The 15,735-nt window shown below is 41.6% G+C and overlaps 1 protein-coding gene across 1 annotated transcript in view; it reads left to right on the plus strand.

The window, feature by feature from the left end:
* Positions 1 to 470: 470 nt before the first annotated feature.
* The window catches only part of DKK2 (dickkopf WNT signaling pathway inhibitor 2), a 176,423-nt gene continuing 161,158 nt past the window's right edge, over positions 471 to 15,735 (plus strand). The window contains exon 1 of the mRNA XM_068270631.1: positions 471 to 1,537. Within this exon, the coding sequence (XP_068126732.1) occupies positions 1,328 to 1,537 (210 nt within the window). The 5' untranslated portion in view covers positions 471 to 1,327. The remainder of the gene's footprint in view (positions 1,538 to 15,735) is intronic.

The following is a 15,735-nucleotide window of genomic DNA, read 5'->3' on the forward strand; positions in this document are numbered from 1 at the left end:
TGCAGTCTGCTGATACATTCACTTCTGACTAAACTTCCACAGTAAAACAGATTCACAGGAAAAGCGGATCTGATTTTACATTTATCACATGTTCATGTAAAACACATGCATTGCTTCCCAGGAATTCAGCAATCATATAAATGTCTGTATACCTGCTGTACCCAATTACCAGTCTCCGGGGAGCAGGGAACCTGCCCATATATGGGAGCCTAGGCTTTGATTTGATAACCATATGGAGCAATATATGGAGCAGGGCTCTATTAGACATAATTCTGCATTAGGAACGTATAATAGCTAGCCCCCAGTCATCCCATATGGAACGGGAGAGATGTCTGAAATTCGGAAGAAAGATTTCCTGTGGAACAGCTGCACAGACTGTAATTGTTTCTAGCGCAGGAAAGAGAACAATACGATGTGTCTGGGTGTTATGTGTCTTTGATAATTCCTTGCAGATAGCTACATACCAGCAAGGAAGAAGGAGTAAGAGGAGAGCTGATGCATTGTACAAGATGTGAGAAGTGCCAGTCCTCCTGATCTTCTCCTGCCTGGCTGCCTCTAAGGATGCAGTAGCTCACATTCAAGGCCGTTTGATCACCAGGCAAGTGCTTCCCAGATAAACTTTTTCAGGAGGGCATCGCTCGTCTTCACTTCTAGAAGTAGCTGGGGGATCAGTTTCATGCTTTGTCACTCCTGGAGGTGGGCGGGGGAAATAAACCCATTGTGGAGACCTATAAAAAGAAAGGAGCTGAGGTCATTAAAGACCAAAGAGAAAGGGGAAGCCTAGAAAACTCAGAAACACATGGAGTGTTTATACAAGTGTTATTACACTGTGAGCTCTTAGCTGCGTGTATGTTCCAGCAGGTTCTGCATATCTCTGCTTGCTGTGTGCTTGAATAGGCAGGCTCTGTCACTGCAAGGGGGACTATAGAGCTCTGTGTGACTGCAGCATCATCACTTTTGCACACCTGGCTTTATGAGCCTTGGATGCTGCTGCTGCTGCTTTGCAGCCCAGAAGACCTTATTTGGATGCTGTATTTCTGGACCCGGTCTTTTCTGAAGCAAAACGTCTTAAACATTTTGTTCTGTTTTTGCAAATATAAAAGGAGTAATTTATAACTTAGTTTCTGTGTTTTTGAGGAGTGGATGATCTCTCTTATCTCATCAATGCATCCAAGGGTCCTGATGTGCAGTTTCTGCAGTGGGTGCCTACTGTTACTGGCTGTAATTGGAAACTAGAGGGTGGTTTCCATAGAGACTTCTATTTTGGACATTTGGAGAACTGTTGTGTTTGAGATTTCACCCAGATTTACGCTGGTGAAAGTTGAACATGGTCTTTTTCGGGTGGAATGGAGAATGCTGCTGCCTACTACCTCTGCTTGCAGTCTTGGTGGTGGAGGGTACCCAGATAGACATTTCCAGATCCAAAGCTAACTCCATCAAGTCCATTCTCGTGGTGCAGTCCCCAACCTTGGCCACCAACAGGTCATTAAGCATCCAGCATGGAGTGTCACACAAGAAGGGGAAAACTATTGTGCAGGTAAGACATGTTTCTTCTTATTTATCCCTACTGCACATTTGCTCCTTGTATGTTAAAACTTGAAATGTATTGGAACAAGGATGAGAACAGCCCACAGCATTGAGATTTCAGCTCTGTCAAGCACATTAGTGGCAACTGCCTAGCACATTAGTGGCAATTATCTAGCACATTAGTGGGTGGCAATGGAGCACCTGACAGGTTTATGTGGACAAATGTTTTATGTAAATGTTTTGTGTAACTTTCTCTTCAGATATGATCATAAAATCCAATATTCTGATCAACTAAATTCTGTATTCCAATCGACTATAGAATCGTTTTGTGGCGATTTTCTCAAAGTACTACGTTGTTTTCTGTACACTTCGATCTAATGATCGCACCTGAGAAAAATATTGTCCCGGTTATGGGCACATTTATAGTGTTACTATTTTATTCGTAATATGACAGGAAAGGGACTGTGTGTAACATGCTGAGTGTACTGTACTAGCACCTGATCCAGACCAAAGTTTATACTTACCTAACATGACAAATCAGAGTTTGTACATGAACAGTAAAGTGAACTTTTGATATTGTAATTGAGACTGAACAAAAAAAAAGACATTTATGTTCAGTATTGAGAGTACAGTATGTGCTATGAACAGCGCTGCGGAAGATGTTAGCGCAATATAAATAAGAAATACTAATAATATGGAGAGAAAATGGTCTAAGGCTAGGTTCACAGTGGTAAAGCAGGAGCGCTGTGCAATAGAATGCAACGCCCCACTGTGTGCAAAGCCTAAGACAAATGTACAATTTGCTTTGCTTTCTATGTATAATACATACTAAACTCTTAGAGCCAATTGCCTATGTGATAAGATAACCTGTCGCATGGTGTCATATACCGTATATAGAATATCATAATAAAGAGAAGGTAAACTCTGTATGGTTTGTGACAGCACATGGCATTTTCCATTTGCAGACACATTCCATCTATTTTAGGACATGACCAAAAGGTACAGGTCTCTGACTGTGCTTAAACGCATTCATTAGCACTATACTTTAGGTAGCGCTCCATATTACTTAAAAGTGGTAACATTGTACAATTAAGATTGTTTCAATAAGGGGAACCTTTAGACATCTTTGGTTCTCAGGTTCCTGCATTCCATGTTAAAGAGAAGGTTGCTTCAGTTCTTTCAAGCTGTGGTCTTCAGATCAAAAACCCTTGGAGAGCCCATAGCTGCATTGCTGGCTGAAAGGACCACACATGTAAACATATCCAGATAAAAAGCATGTTTCTTCCAGAGTAAAATGAGTTATAAATTACTTTTCTCCTATGTTGCTGTCACTTACAGTAAGCAGTATAAATCTGACATTACCGACAGATTTTGGACTAGCCCATCTTCTCATGGGGGTTCTCAGGGTTTTCTTTCTTTTTTTTTTTTTTTAATCCTGATTAGCTCAGAGCCTAGCCACAGTTTATGAAGGCCCAGCCATATTTTGGGTTTTCTATATTTTTAAAAGCAATTAGTGAATGGCAGTTGCTTTGTCCAACTGCCAAAAAAGTGTGCAGCAAGCAAGGAGGCTGGCCAGCATCTTTGTATAAATCTTTTTAAGGGAATGTCTTTATAAAGAATAAAGGCCATGCTGAGAATTCCCCATGAAGAGATGGACTAACCCAAAACTTGTAATGACAGATTTCTACTACCTACTGTAAGTGACAGCAACATAGGAGACAGGTAATTTATGGCTCTTTTTACTCTGAAAGAAACGTACTTCTTATTTGTATGTGTTTTACATTTTACAATTTTTGCAATAGTTCCTCTTTAAGTGTTTTTGGTAGTCATTCATCTTTATTAATTTCCTTGATAGTTCTTATAATGCTTCCATAGAGGCTGCTTGTCTAGGCATTTGTGTCATCCTTCAGCTTGATTTAATTGGTCGGCCTGCACCTAAAGCATGGGATGTTCAACAAATGTTATTAATACACGATTATATTACATCAAGCACTGTTTCAGGTAAGCACACGCAAATGTCATTAGTGGACTTACCTTTGGTGCTGTAGAGGCAAGGCTAGGACTATAAGGCTTCTATCCTGTACACAATTTTACTTAGTTGTCACTAAAAATGCTGTGATCAGTTCTCTTTGTGATATCTTAGTATTTACCATTCTGAATTTTATTTTTTTTGTTAATAACACCCCCCCCCCTTCCCCCCCAAAAAAAGTAACACTGCTATAGTAAATGGTGAAAAAGGTATAAAAAATGTCACAGGACCCAAGGTGACAGCAAAAGCACAAAAGCCAATGTGACTGAGTAGATATGACATGGTGGAAAATTTAAACTGATGTAGTTGATCTACATAATTCAATGGAGCCAGTGCTTTCAGCAACATACAAGCAGATCTTGCTCATTTGATTTAAAAGTTCTCCAAACCAGAGAATAAAGACGTATAGTAAATAATGTCTAAGAGGCAGACCAGGCTGCAAATGCAATGACTGCACTACATTGGTATTCAATTGCTACAGGTGACAAATACAATTTTGGCTCAGGCAACTGCTGGCTTTTGTCACTGAGAATCTATCATCTAATTTTTTCGCTCATTTATGAAGTGCTATCTTGTATATATTATGCATCCTGCGTAGAATACTTTCTCCCTCCATAAGTGTTTGTCCCTCAAAGAGCTCCCAGTTTAATGTCCATGTCCCAGTCTAGTGCATGCACATACATGGTAGGGCTTATTTTGGTGGAAGCCAGTAACTTACCATCAGTAGGTTTTTAATTTACTTGAAAGAGTTCTATTTATATTAGCATTTGTTTGTAGTCACCAAAACTGTACTGAGAAAATAAACAGTACATTTATTATTGGGTATTAATGACTTAATAAAACTCATGTACTTAAGAATAGCAAGGAGCCAGGAAATCGATTTTTAATAATGCTTTGGTGAGTCAGGATCAGTCCATTGCTGCTATATAATGGCACACTTTAAAGCAAGTCGTTCAAAAAGTCCCATCTGGTGAACAGGTACCTAACGGTCTTGTGCAGACCAGGCTGCTTTTTAATTCTCTCTGTGTGATTAGTAATGGGAATATACGGTATGTCTTTCTTTTATGATATATTACTCATTTCTAAGCAGTCAACACACACACGATTAAATAATGTTGAAAATTTATCATCCTTTTCCTAAGAAATATTGCCTGGCTGTGTTGTTCTTAGCTATTTGTTGTTTAGTATAAAGTGAATGCATTGCAGCTGTGCTGTGGCTGTGGTTGTAATGACCCCAAGTTGTGTGGTTTTGTGTTCTACAAGTCTTTGGTGTCCTTATTCCCAATGTGGAGCCTTCTGTTCCTCGGCAAGATGTGCAGACAGGGAATTCTTCCGCTTAGCTCTGGACATCCTAGACAGATATTCCCAGCGCCCCATCTTATCACACCAGCCATCTGGCTTCTATTAGCGTGGTTCTAGCAGATTTCTTCCCCTTCTGAATGAGCTAACATAAAACATCACATCATAAGATAACTGACATATAATATGTCAAAGAGAAGAGAACATTGTAATTTCTACTGGAATAACACATTGGATGGGTTACCTGATATGGCAGCTCATGATAAACATTTGTTATTTATCCAAATAAATCAGTGCTAATTACATGCATGTGTCCCGAGAGTGGGAAGGGGAAAGAAAAGATACAGATCACAGGATGGCGATAGTCTATGCCTTTTTCCTATATACACATATGGGTATGCGTAATTCGTTCTGTGCATCATTAAATCCTAATTTGTACGTTTTATTGCTTTGCCAAGCCGCCCACATCACAAAATGTTTTGTCTTCATCCTCCAGGCTAGACCACTTATTATTCCTCATCACCTCCCAAAGAAAAGGAGTGATTTTCAATATTTGTATCCTTGTGCAGACATATAGGCTTAAATAACAAAAGTCTTCAGTCATATACAAGCTGTATTCTACAATCTGTCAGTCGGTGGTACCCCTGTCCCTAGTTGTAATTTTGCCATTTCCAGTGCTTATGCCTGCAGCTGAATTATGTTATATGTGCTGTAAGGTGGGAATGTTAAATGTAGAGCATTGTATACAGTTTAGTGTTTATTTATGTATTTATACATATGGTTATGTACCATTCTTTATTGGACAATCACACCATTTTTTTTCCATAAGCATTCTTATATGTTGGAGAACGGTAGTGTTCTGTATTCTCTGCTAAGGCCCTTTTCCATGACCTCCCAGCATTTCCATTTGATTTTCGGATCACACGTGATTTGCCAATTGGACGGGTACCATGATTAATATGGTAATTGCAGTGTCTTTTTTCCACTGGTGTGATTTTATTTTTGGCCAAACACAAATGCAATGCATGCAGCATTTCTGATGGGTCAAAATTCATTGTTTTTCCCATCAGAATCGCGGATGGAATTACGCAATGTGAATGTTGGACATTTGAAAATCACATGAAAATGTATGCAGTGTTAAAAGAGTACATTTCATTGCAACATGTTTGAGATGCTAACTGAAGCCTTTTAGTTGCAGTCATAAGAAAACAAGATAACTAACAGTCTTTTCAGATCAATCCCCTCCATCCATGACAAGCACAGATAAACAAAATACGAATGATTCTATACATCATCTAATGATGAATGAAAGATATTTCACTGGCTCTATCAACTAATGCTCCAGTTATCCTTCTAGGGTACAAGCTCTTCATTATTATACACCAACAAGAGGTCTGCTAGACCACTATATAGATGTATAGTAAAACCCAGAAGGCAACAGACAGAGTTCTGGTCGCGGGATATAGGTTTGTGATGGCTTTTTGGACCAATAAAGTTTGGCTGTCAACTTTTCAGAAGGATTTCACCAAATGGAAAAAAAATCATTACAAAATGAAATTTCATCTTCCTGAAAAACAACAGAGTGAAGCATGATTATGTATAAAAAAATAACTTAGGACCTTGGTGCTCAGGTTCTCCTTCTGAACGATAATTCACAAAAGTTTTCAATCGAATTGATGTCTGTAAAGAGGTTTTAGTGGTGCTCAACAAGATGGCATAAACAGGTGGCAGATTTGACCATTTCGAACAGATGAGTAGTTAAAAAGCACAACTGCAGTGTATTCTTCAGATAGATTAGGATTCACTAGGATGCTAGATAGGGATATATTGTGGCATAGGACACCTATAGATGTTTGATAAAAGCCTAGAATCAAATGGTTATCCATCTAAGATAAATTGTTTATGTTTTTACTAAATTGTCCAATGTAAATTTCCATCTACAGATTTGTCATAACGTACACTACACATCTATCATCTTGTTTCTGGAAGTATAATTTTGTTATCATTTGGCATTATTACAAAGCACGGTGGCATAGTGGATAGCACTCTCGCCTTGCAGTGCTGGGTCCCTGGTTCGATCCCAGCCAGGTCAACATCTGCAGAGAGTTTGTATGGTTCCCCGTGTCTGCATGGCTTTCCTCCGAGCACACTGGTTTCCTCCCGCATCTCAAAAACAGAGAAGTTAATTGGCTTCCCCCTAAAATTGGCCCTAGACTACGATACATACATTAAATGTTACATAAACAGACATATGACTATGGTAGGAATTAGATTGTGAGCCCCTCTGGGGGACAGTTAAGTGACAAGACCATATACTCTGTACAGCACTGTGGAAGATGTTGGTGCTATATAAATACTAAATAATAATAATGTAGATTGTGCAATTGTTTGTTGAAAGAGAAACCCATCCCAATTTATGGAACAATCTATCTCTTTCTGTTTTATTTTGTCTATAGTTTCCTTTCTTAAGCAGGGATGACACTTTTAACAGATCTGCAGCATTTTGCCGCAATGCGAAATCACATGATTTTCTATCGGGCCGCTGTGATCTCAGGAGGCATATGTGATTCTGAATAGCGTTCAAATAAATATACAAACTGCACTACTTTTCCACAGAATACATGCATTTCCTAATTTAAATCACTGGCTACTGTAAAAAACGCATGCATTAAAAGGTAAGAAAATGCTCATATTGTGCAGCAAATAATTTGCGGGATTTGTCTGCAGCTCATGCAGATACAAGTGTGATTCCTCCCTTACTCTGAAATCTTTATAGAGATTTACGTGAATTCTGACCAATCTGGGCATACAGTCTGTGTTATATATTAAAGGGTAAACTACTTTTGGGCAGAAACATACGGTATTATAGTCATCAGCAAAGTACTCGCAGAATATGGTGGCTAAAGGAAACCTGTAGTGGATGCATATGGATTCTTCTTTATTTGCATTTAAAATGGTTATTGGCCTGTCTGTTGTGCTTTTGCCCTGCCTCTAATACTGGCTCAAAACCTGTATGCTAATGGTATTCGGGATGTTGTCTGTCTTGATTGGCTGCATACTTGCAGGTGTGGGACTCTGTCACTACTACAATCAAAAGATCAGCATGAAAGCCAAGCAACTGGATTGTTAAGTGAATAAAGATGGCGCCTTCTCTCACTGGAAGTTTCAGACAAAGTAGCTAGAACACTTAAGTTTCTATGCATTCTTCACTTGATTGAAATATGGTAACATTAAACTTGCAGACAATTTCTGTTTTCAATAATAACTGAATTACTGTTATGTAATTAGACAGACCTTTCGGTATTTGTCTCAAAAAGCATATGGCATTAAATAAAGTAACACAGTAAACTAAACTCTCCCTAGGTTGAGGACAGGCACTGGAATTATTGTCAACAAGCTGTGATTTAAGCACAGCTTTAGAATTTTTGGAATGCTGTTTATTTTGTATTGTAGTTTTCTTCATTGTGTATTTTTCCTATGTGGGTATTTGTTTGGAGTTCATTCTTTGCCTTAATTGTGTAAAACAGATTTAAGAAAGCTGAACTTCAGCATAATCCAAAAATATCTTGCAGATGGGAATAGTTACTTATACAAAAAGCACCCTGTGTTAATCAGGATTTTTTAAATGTTAGATTCCATATTTTGTATTCCAATTATAGAAGGGCGTCTCTCTGTGGCTGTTCAGCTCTCAATTTAATGTTGTCTGCAATGAGTGTCTAGTCTTTTATAGAATAAGTGGGCATTAAGACATCATTTCAGGGCAAGGATAGTTAAAATATTTAATGCAGATGGGTGAGATTAATCTTTCAGGAGTCTATAGACACAACCAGAGAAAGTAAGAGGACAAACTAGCATCTTAACCTGCGCTCACCAATACATGGCACACACTTTCCTTCTCCATAGGGTGCCAACGCGCGGAATAGGTGGGAAACACTGGGAGACATAGCGACCACAGACAGAGGTGTGTGGCACACATAGTTGGAAGGAGACAGCTATAGGTGCAGCAGACATTGAAGAGCAGCAGCAGTGCTTGCAGAGATAATGGCATGAGGATGGACTTACTGTGTACCCAAGACGACATGTGACATGATAAGATAAACATGTGTTTGTACAGTGTAAAACATATTAATAACCAGGCTGTTTTAATTTTTCTGCCTGAAAAAGTGTATTTTCAGGCACGCAAGTGGCAGCTTTTGTCTTGTTGGTACTTTGTTGGAAATATAGTAAACATCACTGATAAGATAATTATAGCCATAGAAGTTTTCCTGGCAGAAAACAACTTCTGAGGGCAGGGGAGAGATAGAAAAAGGTCAATAGTTCATGTATTTTAACTCTGGGACATTTAATAGACTGCCATTGAGCAGAGACAATAAACCATACAATTTACTTTGTTAATGATTAAATATAAAATAAAACCATGGGATATCTATTTATAGGAGGATGAATACAATTGTTTATCTTATCAGTCTAGGGTTCACTTTAACAGTGGTGTGAGGTGAGCACCAATAGCAGTATAGACAGATAAGTGTGTTGCCTGAAGGGAAATCTTGCTCTGACCACTAAACATTCCCTAATAAAATTAAAGTGTTTTTTGTTTGCACTTTATAAAAGTCCACCAGCCATAATGTGCTAGTATAGTTAAATCTATGATTTTTACATGGAGTCCCCCGGAATAAGCTTGCCATTGCCATCAGTTATTGTTAGGAGCCTACTCATAGCTGAAAACAAGAAGAGGGGTTCTTGGGTCAGTTTGGGTCATAGTAGGAAACTGCCAATCTTACATGAACCTACGCCCCATTTTCTGCTTTGAATAACTTGAGAATGCAAATAATGTACTAGTCCTGTGCAGTCTGATCGCTTATACAACAATCCCTGATGACATGGGTAAATGAATACTTTTACTATTGTAGTCCCTCATGTCATTGTATCAGGTCTTGGTTTGATTATGAAGTGCAGTTATTTATTATTTCTTTTTCATGTAGCATTAAAGGATCAATATTGCGAAAAATTGTAAAATGTAAAATACATGTAAACATATACAAATAAGTAGTACGTTTCTTCCAGAGTAAAATGAGCCATAAATTACTTTTCTCGTATGTTGTTGTGACTTGCAGTAAGCAGTTGTAATCAGACAGAACTGACAGGTTTTGGACTAGTCCATCTCTTCATGGGGGATTCTCAGCATGGCCCAGGGGCGGACTGACAACTCATGGGGCCCCCGGGCAATAGGAGATTATGGGGGCCCCCATACCAGTGTTTCCCACCTTTCACGTTATATTTTTACAGACTAAGATATAATCATTTATTGACAACAGCAAATATGTTATATTGAGATATCGTAAACATGGGTGTGGTAACACAACAGAATGTGGGCGTGGTCATGAGTGGGGCAAAATATACATGACCTTAGCAGTGGTGTAAAAGGTCTGCCGGGGAAGTCTGAACTCTGCCATAGTGTTTCCCCACAAAATACATGTAATCTGACAGCATTTCACCAAAAATCCATGCAATTTGGCAGAGGTTTCTCCAAAATACAGATAATATGGCAGTCGTTCCCCCAAAATAGGCGTTATCTGGCAGCAGCGGTTCCCCCAAATACACATAATTTGGCAGCGGATCACCCAAAATACATGTAGCAGCAGTGGTTCCCCCAAAATACACAGAATCTGGAAGCAGCAGTTCCCCCATTATACATTGTACACCAAAGACAATGGGGGCATGGAGAGGATTGTAAGTCTCTGAACAGTTATCAGCATAGTCTCCCTCAGGATGCAAAGTCTAAGGAACCCCTCAGTATTTACCTGAGCACCTGGTATAACATATAATAAACCAGTAATCCTAATGGCCTACAGATTTTTTCCTGCTGAGAACTCCCAGATCACAGCCCTCAGGCTCACCCTATGAAGATGTTGATAGGACAGAGAACTACGTAGATAGGAGACAAGGGTGAAATTTTTTTCCCCCAAAAATAGACGTTATCTGGCAGCAGCGGTTCCCCCAAATACACATAATTTGGCAGCGGATCACCCAAAATACATGTAGCAGCAGTGGTTCCCCCAAAATACACAGAATCTGGAAGCAGCAGTTCCCCCATTATACACAATCTGGCAGCGGTTCCCCAAAAATACACATAATCTGGCAGCTGTTTCTCAAAATACACTTAATCTGAGAGCAGCAGTTCCCCAAAAATAGTTAATCTGGCAGCAGTTCCGCCAAAATAGGTGCCCCCACTATAGGTAACCAGGTCAAAAGGTATCCCCAGTGGAAGTATCCAGGTCTATAGGTTTTCCCAGTGCAGGTATCCAGGTCTATAGGTGTCCCCAGTATAAGTAGCCTAATCTACAGGTGTCCCCAGAATAGATAACCAGGTCTATAGATGTCCCCATTTAAGATAGCCAGGTCTATAGATGTTCCCAGTTAAGATAGCCAGGTCTATAGGTGTCTCCTGTATAGATAGCCAGGTCTTTAGGTGTCCCCAGTATATGTAGCCAGGTGTATAGGTGTCCCCAGTATAGCCAGGTCTATAGGTGCCCCCAGTATATGCAGCCAGGTGTATAGGTGCCCCCAGTATATGCAGCCAGGTGTATAGGTGCCCCCAGTATATGCAGTCAGATGTATAGGTCTCCCCAGTATAGCCAGGTGTATAGATCTCCCCAGTATAGCCAGGTGTATAGGTCTCCCCAGTATATGCAGCCAGGTGTATAGGTGTCCCCAGTATAGCCAGGTTTATAGGTGCCCCCAGTATATGTAGCTAGGTCTATAAGTGCCCCCAGTATATGTAGTCAGGTGTATAAGTGCCCTCAGTATATGCAGCCAGGTGTATAGGTCTCCCCAGTATATGCAGCCAGGTGTATAGGTCTCCCCAGTATAGCCAGGTCTGTAAGTGCCCCCAGTATATGCAGCCAGGTGTATAGGTCTCCCCAGTATATGCAGCCAGGTGTATAGGTCTCCCCAGTATAGCCAGGTCTGTAAGTGCCCCCAGTATATGTAGCCAGGTGTATAGGTCTCCCCAGTATATGCAGCCAGGTGTATAGGTGTCCCCAGTATAGCCAGGTTTATAGGTGCCCCCAGTATATGTAGCTAGGTCTATAAGTGCCCCCAGTATATGTAGTCAGGTGTATAAGTGCCCCCAGTATATGCAACCAGGTGTATAGGTCTCCCCAGTATATGCAGCCAGGTGTATAGGTCTCCCCAGTATAGCCAGGTCTATAGGTGCCCTCAGTATATGTAGCTAGGTCTATAAGTGCCCCCAGTATAAGCAGCCAGGCTTGTAGGTGTCTCCAGGAGGGGAGACAGCCAGTGAAGGAGGGCGATGGGCATAGCAGCGGAGAAGGGGGGAAGTTCCCCCCCCTTCTCTCACCTTGGGGCCCCCCTTCCTGGCTGTCCCCTCCGTAATCTGTAATGTGTCGGACAGCTGGAAGCGGCTGACAGCAGGCGGAGACTTACCGCTGTTCAGCCACCGGAGGCATCGCTGATCTGTGTGCAGCTAGTCTGGGCTTCTCAAGCCCACACTAGCTGCACACAGATCAGCGATCCCTCCGGTGGCTGAACAGCGTCTCCGCCCGCTGTCAGCCGCTTCCAGCTGTCCGACACATTACAGATTACGGAGGGGACAGCCAGGAAGGGGGGCCCCAAGGTGAGAGAAGGGGGGGGGACTTCCCCCCTTCTCCGCTGCTATGCCCATCGCCCTCCTTCACTGGCTGTCTCCCCTCCTGGTCAGGCTTCTCTGGCGGGTGGCGGGCCCCCCCTGACCACGGGCCCTCGGTCCGTGCCCGAGTGCCCTAATGGTCAGTCCGCCCCTGGCATGGCCTTTATTGTTTTTTAAGACACTCCCTGAAAAGGATTTAAACAAAGATGCTTGCCAGTCTCCCTGCTTGCTGCACAATTTTTTTGGCAGTTGGACGGAGCAACTGACAGTGCTTTTGAAAATAAAGAGAACCCTATGAACCCTCTATGAGGAGATGAGGTAGTCCAAAACCGATTCTGTCAGATTTCTACTACCTACTGTAAGAGACAGCAACATAGTAGAAAAGTAATTTATGGCTCATTTTACTCTGGAAGAAACATATTTCTTATTTGTATGTGTTTACATGTATTTAGAATGTTACCGTTTTCTCGATAGTGGTCCTTTAAGATCTATGTTACCAAAACATAGACTGTCTTCTATTGCACGTGGACTAAAGCACATTGTTGCAAAGAAAAGAAAACAAAACAAACACAAATAAGCAAACAATAATCATCATCATCATCTTAGAATATAATCATCCTGATCACAAAAACACAAAATAACCATAGCCATGAAGAGGTGAAAAGAAGTTAAAGACTTGATCATCTGATAAATCAGATAATCCATATGTGTTACATTGAATTGTGAAAAATATAGCACCAGTAATTTGTATAACTTTTATGCTTATGCTAATTTATTGCAATATGAAACCTGACTAGTTGCCATAGGTTATTCTTTGCAAAGCATCATTGCTGTTTGTACATCATTTTTGAGTTTTTTCAGACTTGTTCAGTTTAATGTCTAGTATGAGACTATTTTGGACTGAGTCCAAGTTTATGGGGCCATGCTTTAAAAGGAATCTGTCATCAGAATTGTATTTAATTATATGTGTGTTTAACCAGAGCCTGATTTTGCTCTCTCTTGACGTTCATTTACATAATTTAGTTATTTGCTTGAATATGAAGGCAAACTTTTAAAGCAAACAGGTTTATAGCAGCGGCAGTTCTTTAAGGCTGGATTCACAGTGGTCAGTTGGATAGCGCACGTGTTAAAAAGAGTGTGAACTGCAATGGAGACTGGACATGGACTTTAATGCAAAGCCTGCATGCAGCGAGTTAGAATAATGTAATCTGTTACTGTGAATAGGTCCATAGGATTGTATGGGCAGTAAGCTGACATGCAGAAATTTCTGCAACGTAACTGAGCACTGTGAACCTAGCCTAAGTCTTTTAGACTGAAACAGTCAGGGGATACTAGGACCAGCACTTTGCAGCCTCCTGTACAAGGTGTTAGATTTTACATTGTCTACTCTGTTCTGACACCCAGTCAGCTTCTCCCTTTTCTGGTTACAAGAACAGGGTACAATGTGAGAAGGATACTGTCTGGTTGTTTGGAAAGCAGGGGTAGAGGTGCCAAGGTGTGGCCCCAATGCATTTAACAGGCAGGGTGGCATCTTCTCAACAATGTGATTTTGTTGTAATTTTGCAATGCGGTTTTGATGCAGTTATCACCGGATGCTGCGAACAAAAGGAGAAAATACAGAAGAAAATTCTTTTGTGATCAGGCAAAATTGCATTGCACTAGTATAAAAGGGTTATTATTTTGCTGATGTCTTTGTGTTTTGCGGTTTGCATGTGATCGGAAAATACAGTATAGCAAGATTGCATGTAGTATTACTCAGACCTCACTCTTTTCACTGTTACATATATATAACCATCCCCTTGTGATAGCAATTTCAATTACTTATGAAATCGCTGTAGATATGTAGACACACAGTATAAACATACAACATATAATGTAAAGGACACTGATAGAATCATACTTAACCCCTTGTGTACCAGCCGCTTCTGGCCCCTTAAGGACTAGAGACTGCTGTACCATAAAACTGAACTTACTGCGGAATCGCTGCACATACCTGCCACTCTCACCGGTCATGCCATTCTCCCATTGCCACAGGCAGAGGACGAGTGGTGCGTGGACGCAGGTGGACGACGTCCACTTGCTTTTTTCAGAGAGTGGACGCATTTGTGGAGGGGAGCAGTGCAGTGGAAGGAGAGCTGTGAGCAGCGGTGGGGAAGGAGGGCCATCTCCCCCCTCCTTCCCTCACCTTGGGGCTCTCCATCCCCCGCTCTCCCCTCCAGAACTAACGTGCCGGCGGATGGCAGTGGGCGGGTCTTACCTCTTCTCGTTCCGGCGCCGGATCTGCGTGCCGCTGCTCTGGTCTGGACCAGACCAGACTAGCGGCAGTGGAGTGCCCGCACCGAACGAGAAGAGGTAAGTCCCGCCTGCTGCCAGCCGCCCGCACGTTAGTTCTGGAGGAGAGAGCGGGGGATGGAGAGCCCCAAGGTGAGGTAAGGGGGGGATGGCCCCCCTTCCCCACTGTGCCCACAGCTCTCCTTCCACTGCGCTGCTCCCCTCCTGCTGGGGGGACACCTGACTACCTATCCTGGGGACATATACCCCTGCCTACATATACTGGGACATATACCCCTGCCTACATATACTGGGACAAATACCCCTGACTACATATACTGGGCACATATACCCCTGGCTACATATACTGGGCATATATACCCCTGACTACATATACTGGGGACATATACTTCTGGCTACATATACTGGGCACATACCTCTGGCTACATATACTGGGCACATATACCCCACATATACCCCTGGCTACTTATACTGGGACATATACCCCTGGCTACATATACTGGGCACATATACCCCTGACTACATATACTGGGCACATATACCCCTGACTACATATACTGGGCACATATACCCCTGACTACATATACTGGGCACATATACCCCTGACTACAAATACTGGGCACATATACTCCTGACTACATATACTGGGCACATATACCCCTGGCAACATATACTGTGCACATATACCCCTGGCTACATATACTGGACACATATACCCCTGGCTACATATACTGGGCACATATACCCCTGGCTACATATACTGGGCAACTATACCTCTGGCTACATATACTGGGGACTACTATACTCATGGCTACTTATACTGGGGACACCTATAGACCTGGCTACCTATGCTGGGGTTACCTATTTTGAGGGAACTGCTGTCAGATTATCTGCATTTTTGTGGAACCGCTGTTATGTATTTTGGGGAACAGCTGCCAGA

This window comes from Hyperolius riggenbachi, chromosome 1 (genome assembly GCF_040937935.1).
Source record: "Hyperolius riggenbachi isolate aHypRig1 chromosome 1, aHypRig1.pri, whole genome shotgun sequence".
Classification (NCBI taxonomy): Eukaryota; Metazoa; Chordata; class Amphibia; order Anura; family Hyperoliidae; genus Hyperolius; species Hyperolius riggenbachi.